The 13800-nt window shown below is 35.9% G+C and overlaps 2 protein-coding genes across 2 annotated transcripts; both read left to right on the top strand.

The window, feature by feature from the left end:
• LOC133857739 (receptor-like protein kinase 5) lies at positions 1 to 2994 on the top strand. The gene is made up of 2 exons (XM_062293069.1): positions 1 to 2377; positions 2502 to 2994. Exons 1-2 carry the CDS (start codon positions 1 to 3, stop codon positions 2885 to 2887), a joined length of 2763 nt encoding a protein of 920 aa, XP_062149053.1. The 3' UTR covers positions 2888 to 2994.
• A 3980-nt stretch (positions 2995 to 6974) lies between these two features.
• On the top strand, positions 6975 to 10260 carry LOC133857842 (receptor-like protein kinase 5). Its single transcript, XM_062293195.1, has 2 exons — positions 6975 to 9647; positions 9775 to 10260. The coding sequence occupies exons 1-2, from the start codon at positions 7010 to 7012 to the stop codon at positions 10098 to 10100; spliced, it is 2964 nt and encodes a 987-aa protein (XP_062149179.1). The 5' UTR covers positions 6975 to 7009; the 3' UTR covers positions 10101 to 10260.
• The last annotated feature ends 3540 nt before the right edge of the window (positions 10261 to 13800 follow it).

The following is a 13800-nucleotide window of genomic DNA, read 5'->3' as shown; positions in this document are numbered from 1 at the left end:
ATGAATATCACCGGAACAGTCCCACCCTTCATGTGTGACCTCAAGAACCTCACAACGCTTGACCTTTCATACAACTGTATAACCTCTAATGAGTTCCCACGAGCCCTCTACAAATGCTTTAATCTCCAATATCTCGACCTCTCGCAGAATTACTTCGTCGGCACGGTCCCTGATGACATTCACCTCATGGCTCAGCTTCGCCAGCTCAACCTTGGAGCCAACAGCTTCTCCGGAAACATCCCAGCATCCATCGGGCGATTAACAGAGTTGAGGTCACTTCAGCTTTTTGCATGTCAGTTTAACGGTTCTTTCCCGCTAGGAATTGGCAACTTGTCCAATCTCGAACAACTAAAATTGGCCTATATGACGAGAATCACAACAATGTTGCCTTCGGAATTCACAAGGCTAAACAAACTGAAGTATCTTTGGGTGGCAGGCTCCAATTTGGTAGGAGAAATCCCAGACATGATTGGAGAAATGGCAGCACTGGAGCATTTGGATTTGTCGAAGAACAATTTGAGGGGGAAAATCCCGAGCGGTTTGTTTATGCTAAAGAATTTGAGTAAAGTGTTCCTTTACAAAAACAAATTGTCCGGAGAGATTCCTCGAGTGGTTGAGGCTTTAAATATAGAGGTTGTTGATCTCTCCGAGAATCATTTGACCGGAACAATACCCGATGATTTTGGAAGACTCACCAAATTGTCGGGTCTGAGTTTGTTTCTCAATCAATTATCTGAAAAAATTCCAGACAACATAGGTCGTCTTCCGGGGCTGATAAATCTTAAACTGTTTGACAACAATTTATCAGGTACTATGTCTTCGGACTTTGGGCGATATTCTATGCTTGAAGAGTTTCTGGTGTCGTCCAATTGGCTTACTGGCCAGCTGCCACAACACTTGGGTGATAATGGAAGGTTGGTAAGAGTGGTAGCTTTCAACAACAACCTCAGTGGTGAACTGCCCCAATCGCTTGGAAATTGCGGCAATTTGATAAGTCTTAGAGTTCATAATAATAGGTTTTCTGGGAATGTTCCTAGTGGCCTATGGACATTATTCAATTTGAGCATCTTGATGTTAAGCAACAATTCATTTACAGGTGAGCTTCCCGAGAGAGTGTCACGGAATCTTTCTCGATTAGAGATCAATCATAACAAGTTTTCGGGTAAAATTCCAGCAGGAGTGTCTTCCTGGAGGAATTTGGTGCATCTCGAGGCCAGCAATAACCTCTTAAACGGTACAATTCCTCGAGAACTAACAGCTCTTCCTCTTTTAATAACTCTTTTTCTTGATCAGAATCAACTCTCAGGCTCCCTTCCATCAGATTTTTTATCATGGAAATCGCTAAATATGCTAAACCTTAGCCGAAATGCAATCTCTGGACAAATTCCAGAGGCATTTGGTTCTTTACCAGGACTCATTGTTTTGGACCTCTCAGAAAACCAACTGTTTGGTGAAATTCCAAGCGAACTTGGCCTCCTGAAGCTCACTTCACTCAACCTCTCTTCGAATCATTTGACTGGGAGGATACCAAGTGAATTCGAAAATGATGCATATGCCAACAGCTTCTTGAACAATCCTCGTCTCTGTGCTAATAGGCCGTCACTTAACATTGCCAAATGCAATTCCAAACCCCAAAATTCAAGCAAAATTTCTTCCAAATTACTTGCTTGGATTATAGTTTTACCAGCAGCTTTCCTGGGTTTGGTAGCTTCATTGCTTGTGATCAGAATTTATAGGAAGAGAAAGCATGTATTGGATTTGACGTGGGAGCTCACCTCATTCCAGACGCTGAATTTCACAGAATCTGACATTTTGTCTAGACTGATAGATAATAATGTGATTGGTAGCGGTGGATCGGGAAAGGTATATCGTGTTGCTATTAATCCATCTGGTGAAATTGTCGCTGTGAAGAAGATATGGAATAAGAAAAAGCTAGAACAGAAGCTTGAAAAAGAATTTCTGGCAGAAGTCAAAATACTGAGTTCAATTCGACATTCCAACATAGTGAAGTTGCTCTGTTGTATCTCCAGTGATAATTCAAAACTTCTTGTCTACGAGTATTTGGAAAACCGCAGCTTGGATCTATGGCTGCATAGGAAGAGTGGAGCATCAACTGTCTCGGGTTCAGTCCATAACGATGTCTTGGATTGGCCTAAGAGGATGAAGGTAGCAGTTGGGGCTGCCCAGGGGCTCTCCTATATGCACCACGACTGCTCACCACCCATTGTTCATCGAGATCTCAAGTCAAGCAACATCCTATTAGATTCCGAGTTTAATGCAAAAATCGCCGATTTCGGTCTAGCCAAGATGATGATCAAGCAGGGAGAATCTGCTACAATGTCAGCTGTGGTTGGCTCTTTCGGCTACATAGTTCCAGGTGTGTGACATAAAATTTTGCAAGTTTCATTTTTATTATAATTAATGTTGGTAATTGTCTCCCTTTTATCATCAGCAGGAGTTTTAATTTGTTGCTTCTTAATTGTAATTAACTTAAACTGCAGAGTATGCTCACACGATACGACTAAATGAGAAGATTGATGTTTATAGCTTTGGGGTCATCCTTTTGGAACTGGCAACTGGAAGAAATGCTAGTGAGAGTGACGAACACACATCACTTGTCCAATGGGCTTGGCGACAGATTCAGGAAAGCAAGCCTATAGTTGATGCCTTGGACGAGGAGGTCAAGGAGCTCTGTTACTTGGATGAAATGTGCTGTGTTTTCCAACTTGGAATCATTTGTACAGATACTCTGCCTTCTTCCAGACCCTCCATGAAAGAGGTTCTCAAAATTTTGCTCCGATGCAGCCAGCCACTTGTTTCTGGATTTCCGAGTACGTGCTTCTTCCATCCTCAGGAATTCAAAGCGCGAGAGGGTATTAGAAAATAATGATGCAACTTTGGCATCCATTGTTTGATGACTTCTCAAAAAATGCTAGATATTATAATTTTATCTGATATTCATTCAATAATGCTGACATGACACTCCCAACTAACATTTGGATTAATCATTGTTAAATAATAATAATAATAAAAAGATTCGATGATTGGTTGGTAGTGCCAAGTCAGCATTGTTGGATGAATATTATATAGAATTATAGTATCTAACATTTCTCTTTTAAAGCTGGAGGATAACATTGTCGTATTGTTTTTATGTTTGAATTATCTCTATGTATTATATTTATAAATAATGTTATTTTTCACACCCATTTTACATCGGTTGACGTGATGTGTTTTAAATGGCTTAAAAGACGTTACTTGACCTGACAGTTCACATGACATTTATTATGTTAGCTACTAAAATGTGATAGTTTATCACGTGACTTTCATTTCCAAAAGAATTCGAACCGCCATATTGCTTTAATTTTATGTTCAACTAGCCATAGTCCTTTATTTTAGGGGGCAAAATTGTCCAAATGAAATAGAAAGGAGCCTATTCAATGCAATCATTGCTTAATGTGAAATAAAGAAATCGAGGAATGGAGAGATACATTATTTGCTCTATAGTCTTTTGCGCTAACACCCTTTTCCTTAGGCAATTATGTTTAGTTAAAATGATTTTAGAATGCTCAAAATTAGGAGTGTATATGCATGCAAATATTAACTATTCGTATTTGTAATCTACGCATGTGAATGCGGTTAGCAAAAAATACCATTCGCATGTGCAGATGCGAATAACGGTTTTAGGTACGTGAATGCACCTTATATATATGTGTGTGTGTGTGTGTTGGATTTATAATTTATATTTTTTTAATGTTTGCTGGCTTGTTTGTTATGCTCATTGAATCATGAGATAAAAAACATAAAAATCTTCTCTTTTTTTTTTTTCTCGATTTTACATATTTTTTGTATTGCATTATATTTTCAAAACAAACCCAAAAAATTAAAATTGGTCAAAATTATTTTTGAAAGCTTTTAAAATAGATTTATTACCTATTTGTGAAAATCGAATAATAACCGAGTGGATGCGGATTAACCGCATCCGCGTCTGCATATACATCCTTACTCAACATATTATTGAGCTAGTTCTACATAATTTGTGAGGCAATTGGTCTCATGATTTCTTGAGAGCCCTTGCTTTGCTTTCATGACGACTAGTTTTTTTTTTTTTTTTGCCATAGTCAGACATCATGGCAGGCAACAATATTGAGATTCCAAAATTGTTAGGATTGAATTCACCAGGACGAGAAAGCATAAAACGTTTTAGGAATGTGGGATACGAGAAAACCAAAACAAAAAACTTGACGGCTTTGTTTTTGTGGTTATAGTTCTGTCTTTTGTGCAGAATTAGTTTATGGAAGTTCCCAAATTCCTAAAGGTATAGGCGTCTAAAACTAGGTGGTGTGTAAATGGATTTCCGTTATCTTTGCAAACGGCCCCAACAAAGAAGGTTACCGTCTTTCTTTTATTTTTTATTTTTTATTTTTTCTTAATTGAATAAAAAAAAAGTTACAATGAGAGAATCATTCTTACTTTTGATTCAAAAGAAAGAAGAAGCGAACGAATTTACTAATGAAAAAGGAGTGGGCTCCCAACAATAGACCCAAACCAAATTAAGACAGCACTGAAATAATTACAAAGTTTAGATATGACAAATGACTCGGTTCTGTTAATGTGCCGCACAATGCGGTTTGAAAAGCTAAAATAAAAAAATAGATTTGGACAAACCTAATTGTACCCCACATGAAAACAACAACAATTAAGACAACACTGAAATAATTACAAAGTTCAGATATGACAAATGACTCGGTCCTCTTAATGTGCCGCACAATGCGGTTTGAAAAGCTAAAATAAAAAAATAGATTTGGACAAACCTAATTGTACCCCACATGAAAACAGCAACAACCACAAGAGATCAATATTTATTTTGGTCTTTGGTCCACCTCCCTTTCTCTAAGTGCACAACACACCAACAACCACGAGTACAAATTTTTTCAACAAATTGGGTTGTAAAACATTTTTTCGACCCAATTTTCAAAAGAGTCGCTTGCGTGCTATTAGCATGCGAGAAGTATATGAGATAATGACAAGAATTGACTTCTCATTGGAAGACAATTTGGTCCCTAATTAAATCGAATGTAGTATTGAATCTTATGCACTAAATATATTTTGGTTCAATGATTCCAACCACTGCATCTGAATGGACGGAGGAATTGGTTCTCATTGACTAAAACTTTTTCTAACACCAATACTTCCACTTGGAAAAGTTGTTAAAGAGACGAGAAAAAAACTATATATTCCCTTAGTGACCGTCGAAGTCACTATCAGCAATTAATTATCTTTGAGAAATGATATGCCGATTCGTGGTGGAAATTGATCGGAAAAAGAAGATTCTTGTTGTGGAAATTTACTGCAAAATGTGTGTACGTTAAACAAACGCTTACCATTGAAAGTGCGTACGTCCAAGTCTTCCACCTGTTTTTTTCCAACTTCCATGTTTCCTCGAAGGCGTCTTAGTCTTCTATCACAAGGAATCTTTCGTTTCTCATGAGAAAAAAAGAAAAAGAAAAAAAGAAAAAAAAGGAATGCCTCTTCCATCAATGTTCAATGCCATCTGTGTTTTCTGGGCTCCTTCTTGTAATATTATTGTTCTTAAATTTCTGTATTTCTTTTTGTTTTCCTCTTGTTGTCTCCAATTTAACTTTCATCAGTGTTTTATCTGCTGTGGTGATTCTCCTTCGGGTGTATTGTTACAGTTGTTTTTTTATTTCTTGTGCCTTTAGGTTGTGCCATTTTTGGTGCGTCTTGTCAAACCGCTTTAATTGACGGCCAATTTTTTTGGTATTCGTGTTAAGAATTTTTAGGGCTGCGTCATTTATTTAATGCATTATCTTTTATTTTTTATTTACTTGCACTGATGAAGTTATTTTGTAACTTTTTGTTGGGTTACTCAGCCCTTTTATTCTTCTTTATTATAATTCTTTTGTTAATGTACTAAAAAAAAAAAAATGATATCTTCCCCATTTTCTCATGCTACTTTATACGTACCTAAATTGCAAACTCTCTTAAATTTTAAAAAGTTATAATTGACCCTTCAAACTATTAGCCTATTTTATTTAACCCTCCATCATTAAGATTTTTGGTTAAGTTATATGGAAAATTGGTCATTTGATATACAGGTGACATAAAATAACAATAATACACCTTTTTTAAAAATTTATTTTAGAAAAATGTGGTCGCCAGGAGACCCATGGCTGGCTGTGGCCTTTGGGTATCCATGGAGGAGACCAAGTCGTTGGGTACTTATGGAGTGGAGACTCACGTCGGCCGTAGGTCACCATGGTATATATAGAGACTCAATCATTAGGGAAGAGGGGACCCACGGCGGATGGCTATGGTTTGGTCTTTGTAGAATTTTTTATTTTATTTCAATTCAAGGGCATTATTTTCACACATTTTATAAAGGGTATAATAGACATTTCATGTGTTTGCAATCCAAGTTAACAAAAAATTATAATGGCAGCGCTAAGGGGGCTAATAATTTGAGAAGTTAATTACAACTTTTTAAAGTTTGAGGATAACGTTGTAATTAAAGTGTAAGTTCAAGGATAAATGTATATAGTTTTCCCTCGGGTAAACGTTTAGCCTGGCTCTTTTGTTGTTGAGCAAGCTATCTGTGTGGCGCCACACAAGGGTGGCCTTGGGCAAGTGAAATTTTATTAATAAAATAAAGGGAAATTTCAGTGCAAAATAAAACCTAACATTTGAGAAAAGGCCAAAAATGAAAGGGGTAGTTGAAAACGATAATTTTTAGACAGATCAGTAGATGGGTTGTTTAAATATACACGTGTTTATTGTAACTACAAAAAAAACTTGAAAGCCACGACATAAAGGATTTAACACATCGAAAAATTTATTGACTTCACTTTCACATTATACCACCAAGAATAAGACTCAAATGTAGCTAGTCACTTGTAATATCACATTATAGTCCATATTTTAGTTACATAAATGGCTCCTTTGGGCAATGTTGAGATCAGAGTTAAAACAAGAACTAAAGCTCAACCTCCAAATGACGAAAACAATCCTAAAATTCATCCAATTTTCTTTCTACACCATCCTCCTCCACCTCCTCTTCTTGAGCCACGCAAACCCTCATCAGCTCAATGATCAAGAGCAAGCAGTCCTACTGAAACTGAAGCAACACTGGAAAAACCCACAGTCTCTCAGCCGATGGAGTACCTCATCAAACTCCTCCCACTGTATCTGGCCAGAGATCACCTGCAGTACCGATGGCTCATCAGTCACAGGACTATCCCTCCAAAACATGAGTATCAACGGAACAGTCCCACCCTTCATCTGTGACCTCAACAACCTCACAACCCTTGACCTTTCATACAACTATATGACCTCAAATGAGTTCCCACGACCTCTCTACAACTGCTCCAATCTCCAATACCTCGACCTGTCGCAGAACTACTTCGCCGGCACAGTCCCTGATGACATTCACCGCATGGCTCAGCTTCGTCTGCTCAACCTTGGAGCCAACATCTTCTCCGGAAACATCCCAGCATCCATCGGGCAACTAACAGAGTTGAGATCACTTCAGCTCTTCCAGGTTCCATTTAACGGTTCTTTCCCGCCAGAAATTGGCAACTTGTCCAATCTCGAACAACTAGAATTGGCCTGGATGACGAGGATCACAACAACGTTGCCTTCGGAGTTCACAAGACTGAAGAAACTGAAGTATCTTTGGGTGGCAGGCTCCAATTTGGTAGGAGAAATCCCAAACACGATTGGAGAAATGGCGGCACTGAAGAATTTGGATTTGTCGAGGAACAATCTGAGCGGGAAAATCCCGAGTGGTTTGTTTATGCTGAAGAATTTGAGTAAAGTGTTTCTTTACAAAAACAAATTGTCTGGGGAGATTCCTCGGGTGGTTGAGGCTTCAAACATAGATGTTATTGATCTCTCCGAGAATTACTTGATCGGGACAATACCTGATGATTTCGGAAGACTCACCAAATTGTCGGGTTTGAGTTTATTTAAAAATCAATTATCTGAAAAAATTCCAGATAGCATAGGTCGTCTTCCAGGACTGATAAATCTTAAACTGTTCAACAATAATTTATCAGGTACTCTACCTCCAGACCTGGGGCGGTACTCTATGCTTGAAGTTTTTCAGGTGGCGTCCAATTATAGGCTTACTGGCCAGCTACCACAACACTTGGGTGATAATGGAAGGTTAGTACGAGTGGTAGCTTCCGACAACAACCTCAGTGGTCAACTGCCCAAGTCGCTTGAAAATTGCAATAATTTGATATTTCTTGATGTTCAGAATAATAGGTTTTTCGGGAATATTCCTAGTGGCCTATGGACATTATTGAATATGGGCAGCTTGCTGTTAAGCAACAATTTGTTTACGGGTGAGCTTCCTGAAAGATTGTCACGCAATCTTTCTCGATTAGAAATTAGTCACAATAGGTTTTCGGGTAAAATTCTGGCGGGAGTTTCTTTCTGGAGGAATTTGGTGTTTCTAGACGCCAGTAATAATCTCTTAAATGGTTCAATTCCTCGAGAACTAACCGCTCTTCCACGTTTAACAACTCTTTTGCTTGATCACAATCGACTCTCAGGCTCCCTTCCACCAGATTTTTTATCATGGAAATCGCTAAGTATGCTAAACCTTAGCCGAAATGCAATCTCTGGACAAATTCCAGAGGCATTTGGTTCTTTACCAGGACTTACTGTTTTGGACCTCTCAGAAAACCAACTGTTTGGTGAAATTCCAAGAGAACTTGGCCTCCTGAAGCTCACTTCACTCAATCTCTCTTCGAATCATTTGACTGGGAGGATACCAAGTGAATTCGAAAATGATGCATATGCCAGCAGCTTCTTGAACAATCCTCGTCTCTGTGCTAATAGGCCGTCACTTAACATTGCCAAATGCAATTCCAAACCCCAAAATTCAAGAAAAATTTCATCCAAATTACTTGCTTGGATTATAGTTTTACCAGCAGCTTTACTAGGTTTGGTAGCTTCATTCCTTGTGATTAGGATATATCGAAAGAGAGAGCAGGTATTGGATTTGACGTGGGAGCTCACCTCATTCCAGAGGCTGAATTTCACAGAATCTGACATTTTGTCTAGACTGATAGATAATAATGTGATTGGTAGCGGTGGATCGGGAAAGGTATATCGTGTTGCTATTAATCCATCTGGTGAAATTGTCGCTGTGAAGAAGATATGGAATAAGAAAAAGCTAGAACAGAAGCTTGAAAAAGAATTTCTGGCAGAAATAAAAATACTGAGTTCAATTCGACATTCCAACATAGTGAAGCTGCTCTGTTGTATCTCTAGTGATAATTCAAAACTCCTTGTCTACGAGTATTTGGAAAATCGTAGCTTAGATCTATGGCTGCATAGGAAGAGTAGTAGAGCATCAACTATCTCAGGTTCAGTCCAGCATGTCGTCCTAGATTGGCCTAAGAGGTTTCAAATAGCAGTTGGGACTGCCCGGGGACTCTCCTATATGCACCATGACTGCTCACCACCCATTGTTCATCGAGATGTGAAGTCAAGCAACATCCTTTTAGATTCTGGGTTTAATGCAAAAATTGCAGATTTTGGTCTAGCCAAGATGTTGATCAAGCATGGAGAATCTGCTACAATGTCAGCTGTAGCTGGCTCTTTCGGCTATATAGCTCCAGGTGCGTGACATGAAATTTCTAAGATTCACTTTGATCATGAATTCATGATGTTCGAAATTCGCATGTTTTCTTCTTTTCCCTCAGTAGGAATTTCAGTTTTAGTTTTTGTTGTTAACTTGAACTGCAGAGTATGCTCAGACGACACGAGTCAGTGAGAAGATTGACGTTTACAGCTTTGGGGTTATCCTTCTGGAGCTTGCAACTGGAAGAAAAGCTACTGATGGTGATGAGCACACATCCCTTGCTGAATGGGCATGGCGGCACTTTCAACAAGGGGTCCCTGTAGTTGATGCCTTGGATGAGGAGGTGAAGGAACCCCGTTACTTGGATGAAATGTGCTTTGTTTTCAAACTTGGAATCATTTGTACAGGTACTCTGCCTTCTACCAGGCCCTCCATGAAAGAGGTTTTGAATATTTTGAAGAATACTGCAAGTTTGACATCCACTGTTTGATGCTTTTCCAAATACCACGAGCAGAAACGTACGTTTTCAACATTGTTTCAGAGAAAATGATGACTTACATTTCGAAGGTGGAGTTAAGTAAAGAAAGCTTATGGGATTTGTAGAATGTTGTATATATGAGGGCTTCTTCGCTGTAGTTATCTTAACTAGCATATCAATAAAATTAATAACCATTTCAAATATAATGGTATGTTACGCAGGGGCGGAGGCAGGGGTTCGAGAGAGGGAGCGCTCGCTCCCCCCTCGATCCCTAAAATTTTTCTTTGATCCCGGTGGATTTTTTTCAAATACTTTGGTTGTCCACCCTCAACCACTCATCAAAGGGCATCTACGTTATACGGGCAAAGCATTTCCAAGGCTAGCAGTACCAAAATTTAGTGTTTTATGCTTTCACCATTTCAGGTTTCTCAAGTTTCATAAACTTTTAGATTAGTCTGGGCTCTTCAAAGGAAGGAGACAAACAAAACGGTGTGTTTACATTTTTGAAAAAATGCTCTGTTTCATTAACTTTTTTTTTTTTTAACAAAACGGGTAGCGTGCAATACTTTCCGGACAATACTTTTAGACTTTTAGTTGATAAAAAGCTGGGTTTAGTTTTTTTTTTAGTAAACGCTGCGTTTAGCCTTAGTGCTTACGTTGGCATGTCTTGGGAGTTGGGAACCTAATATATATTATTTATAAAGAAGTGATTGGTATACTTGTGCACAGCACAAGACACATGGAGTGGGACTCATGTGGTGGGTCCTACTCTATGTATATTGTGTTGTGCACAAGTTGTGCAAGAATATTTTTCCTTATTTATATTGCAATGTAAATAAGGTAATATACCTGCAGTCTACCGACCTTTGTACGCACAGTGAAAGGAAGAGGCAGCTTGTGGAAAATTTATGCGGTGAGGGGAAAAGAATGTCGGCTATTGGATATATATATATATGGGTTAGGGTTTTATCTCATTCTCTCTTCTTTTATTTTTAAGGTTTAGATGAAATGAGAGGTATTTTTAATATACTGAAAATAATATAATAATAATAATGGGTAAAATTTCGTAAATGTCCGAAATTTTTATTTAAAACAAATATTGTCTCTTTATAGATTTGAGAAAAATATCAAATTGTGAGGCCATATTAATTTTTTTTTAAAAAACAGCTTCTAAAATTTTCCTTTGTCATTTGATTAATCATTGATCAATATTTGGAGGAATTAATGAAATTTAAAATTATAGTTATTTGAGGAGAATAACAAAGATTTCATTGAGTTTCAATCAAATTTTGAATGAATTCGTGTCACAGTAGATTTAGCAAATATGTAATATGAAAACCTGTTGAGGACAATGAGATAAATTAACGTTAGGCATGACAAAATAAATTGCAAGTTACATTTAAATGTTTTAAGCTATAATTAAAATTTATTGAATTGTTTATTTATTTCGTTAGTTATATTTTTAATTAATTTTCGTTTAATATTTTTAATTTTAAATCTTGCCTGTTGTAAATCAAAATTCTGACTCCACCGCTGCGTCACTATAAGAAATTTAATCATTAGCGGCCAACGCATAGTGGCCACTAATGATCATATTATTAACGGCCACTTTTAAAAGTGGCCGCTAATAATACACTATTAGCGGCCAAACACAATTGGCCGCTAATAGTCGCCGTTATTTGTAAACTATTAGCGGCCACCTAATTGTGGCCGCTAATAACTTGGCGGGGAGGTGCGGAAAATTTCGAAAAACTATTAGCGGCGACTAATGTCGCCGCTAATAATAAAAATATTAGCGGCCAAAACAGTGGCCGCTAATAATTGATTATTAGCGGCCACTTTTTTATATGGCCGCTAATAATCATTTATTAGTGGCCACTTTTTTATGTGGCCGCTAATAATATTTAGCGTTTTTTTTATGTTTTCAAAATAATATGTGCTAACTTTTTTCCTTTTTTTTTAAAAAAAAAAATTCAAAAATTTCATTTTTTTAATGTTTTTATTTTAAATATATATTTTTCATTCTTAATTTTTTTTTGTTTTTCTTTAATTTTTTTAATTTGGTTGTAAAAATTATTTTTTAAAAAAATTGGTTTTTTTAAAATAATAAAAAGAAAAGTTAATTTTTGGTTTTTCTATCAACAAAAAAAAAATGGTTCTTTTTCCTTTTTTTTTTTTAAAAAAAAAAAAAAGAGATTAATAGAAAACTAGTTTTTCTTTTTTATTTTTTTTTTATTTTTTCGTTTGTTTTTTTTAAAAAAAAAAAAAAATTGTTATCCAGAACTATTAGCGGCCACTTTTTTATGTGGCCGCTAATAATATTTAGCGTTTTTTTTTTTTTTTTATGTTTTCAAAATAATATGTGCTAACTTTTTTCGTTTTTTTTTTTTAATGTTTTCAAAAATTTTATTTTTTTTTGTTTGTTTTTATTTTAAATATATATTTTTCATTCTTAATTTTTTTTTTCTTTAATTTTTTTAATTTGTTTGTAAAAAATATTTTTTTAAAAAAAAAATTGGTTTTTTAAAAATTGTAAAAAGAAAAGTTAATTTTTGGTTTTTCTATCAACAAAAAAAAAAATCGTTCTTTTTCCTTTTATTTTTTTTTTTTAAAAAAAAGAGATTAATAGAAAATTATTTTTTCTTTTTTATTTTTTTTATTTTTTTTATTTTTTCGTTTGTTTTTTTTTAAAAAAAAAAAATTGTTTTCCAGAACTATTAGCGGCCACTTTTTTGGCCGCTAATAATCAATTATTAGTGGCCACTTTTTTATGTGGCCGCTAATAATAGATTATTAGCGGCCACTAATATTTTTACTTTTTTTCTTTTTTCGTTTTTTTTTTTTATGTTTTCAAAATTTTCAGTTTTTTTTGTTTGTTTTTCTTTAATTTTTTTAATTTGTTTGTAAAAACTATTTTTTTTTTCCTAAAAATTGGTTTTATTTTTTATTTTTTTAAAAAAAGAAGTTAATTTTTGGTTTTTCTTTCAACAAAACAAAAAAAAAATCGTACTTTTTCCTTTTTTTTAAAAAAAATTAATAGAAAACTAGGTTTTTTTAAAAAGAAAATATAAAAAATTGTTTTCATAATTAATGCACTATGGTCGATCAGATAGTTTATCAATCATATTAATAGATCAAACCTTCATTGTGTGAAGTCTGATCTGTCGAACTCTATCATGATCGATCAAATGATCTATCGATCCTATTGGTCTATTAAGATTGATTGAATGATCTATTGATCATATTGATCGATCGGATGATCTATTGGTCCTAGTGATTGATCAAGATCGATCGGATGATTTATCGGTCCTATCGATCCTATTAGTCTATCAAGATCGATCGAATGATCTATCGGTCTTATTGATCGATCACGATCGATCAGATGATCTATCGGTCCTATTGATCGATCACGATTGATCGGATGATCTATCAGTCCTATTGATCGATCACGATCGATCGGATGATCTATCGATTCTATTGGTCTATCAAGATCGATCGGATGATCTATCAATTCTATTGATCGATCACGATCGATCGAATAATCTATTGATATATTGATTTATCACGATCGATTTGATGATCTATCAATCCTATAGGTCTACCAAGATCGATTGGATGATCTATCGATCCTATAGGTCTATCAAGATCGAATTGGTCTATCAAGATCGATCGGATGATCTATCGATCCTATAGGTCTATCAAGATCGAATTG

This window comes from Alnus glutinosa, chromosome 14 (genome assembly GCF_958979055.1).
Source record: "Alnus glutinosa chromosome 14, dhAlnGlut1.1, whole genome shotgun sequence".
Lineage (NCBI taxonomy): Eukaryota > Viridiplantae > Streptophyta > Magnoliopsida > Fagales > Betulaceae > Alnus > Alnus glutinosa.
Note: the sequence above shows the minus strand (reverse complement) of the source record. Positions and strands in the feature narration are given on the sequence as shown.

Coding starts and splice junctions, on each gene's coding strand:
- LOC133857739 (XM_062293069.1), top strand. CDS start 1: ATGAATATCACCGGAACAGTCCCACCCTTCATGTGTGACCTCAAGAAC. Junction 2,378..2,501: donor TTTCGGCTACATAGTTCCAG/GTGTGTGACATA, acceptor CTTAAACTGCAG/AGTATGCTCACACGATACGA.
- LOC133857842 (XM_062293195.1), top strand. CDS start 7,010: ATGACGAAAACAATCCTAAAATTCATCCAATTTTCTTTCTACACCATC. Junction 9,648..9,774: donor TTTCGGCTATATAGCTCCAG/GTGCGTGACATG, acceptor CTTGAACTGCAG/AGTATGCTCAGACGACACGA.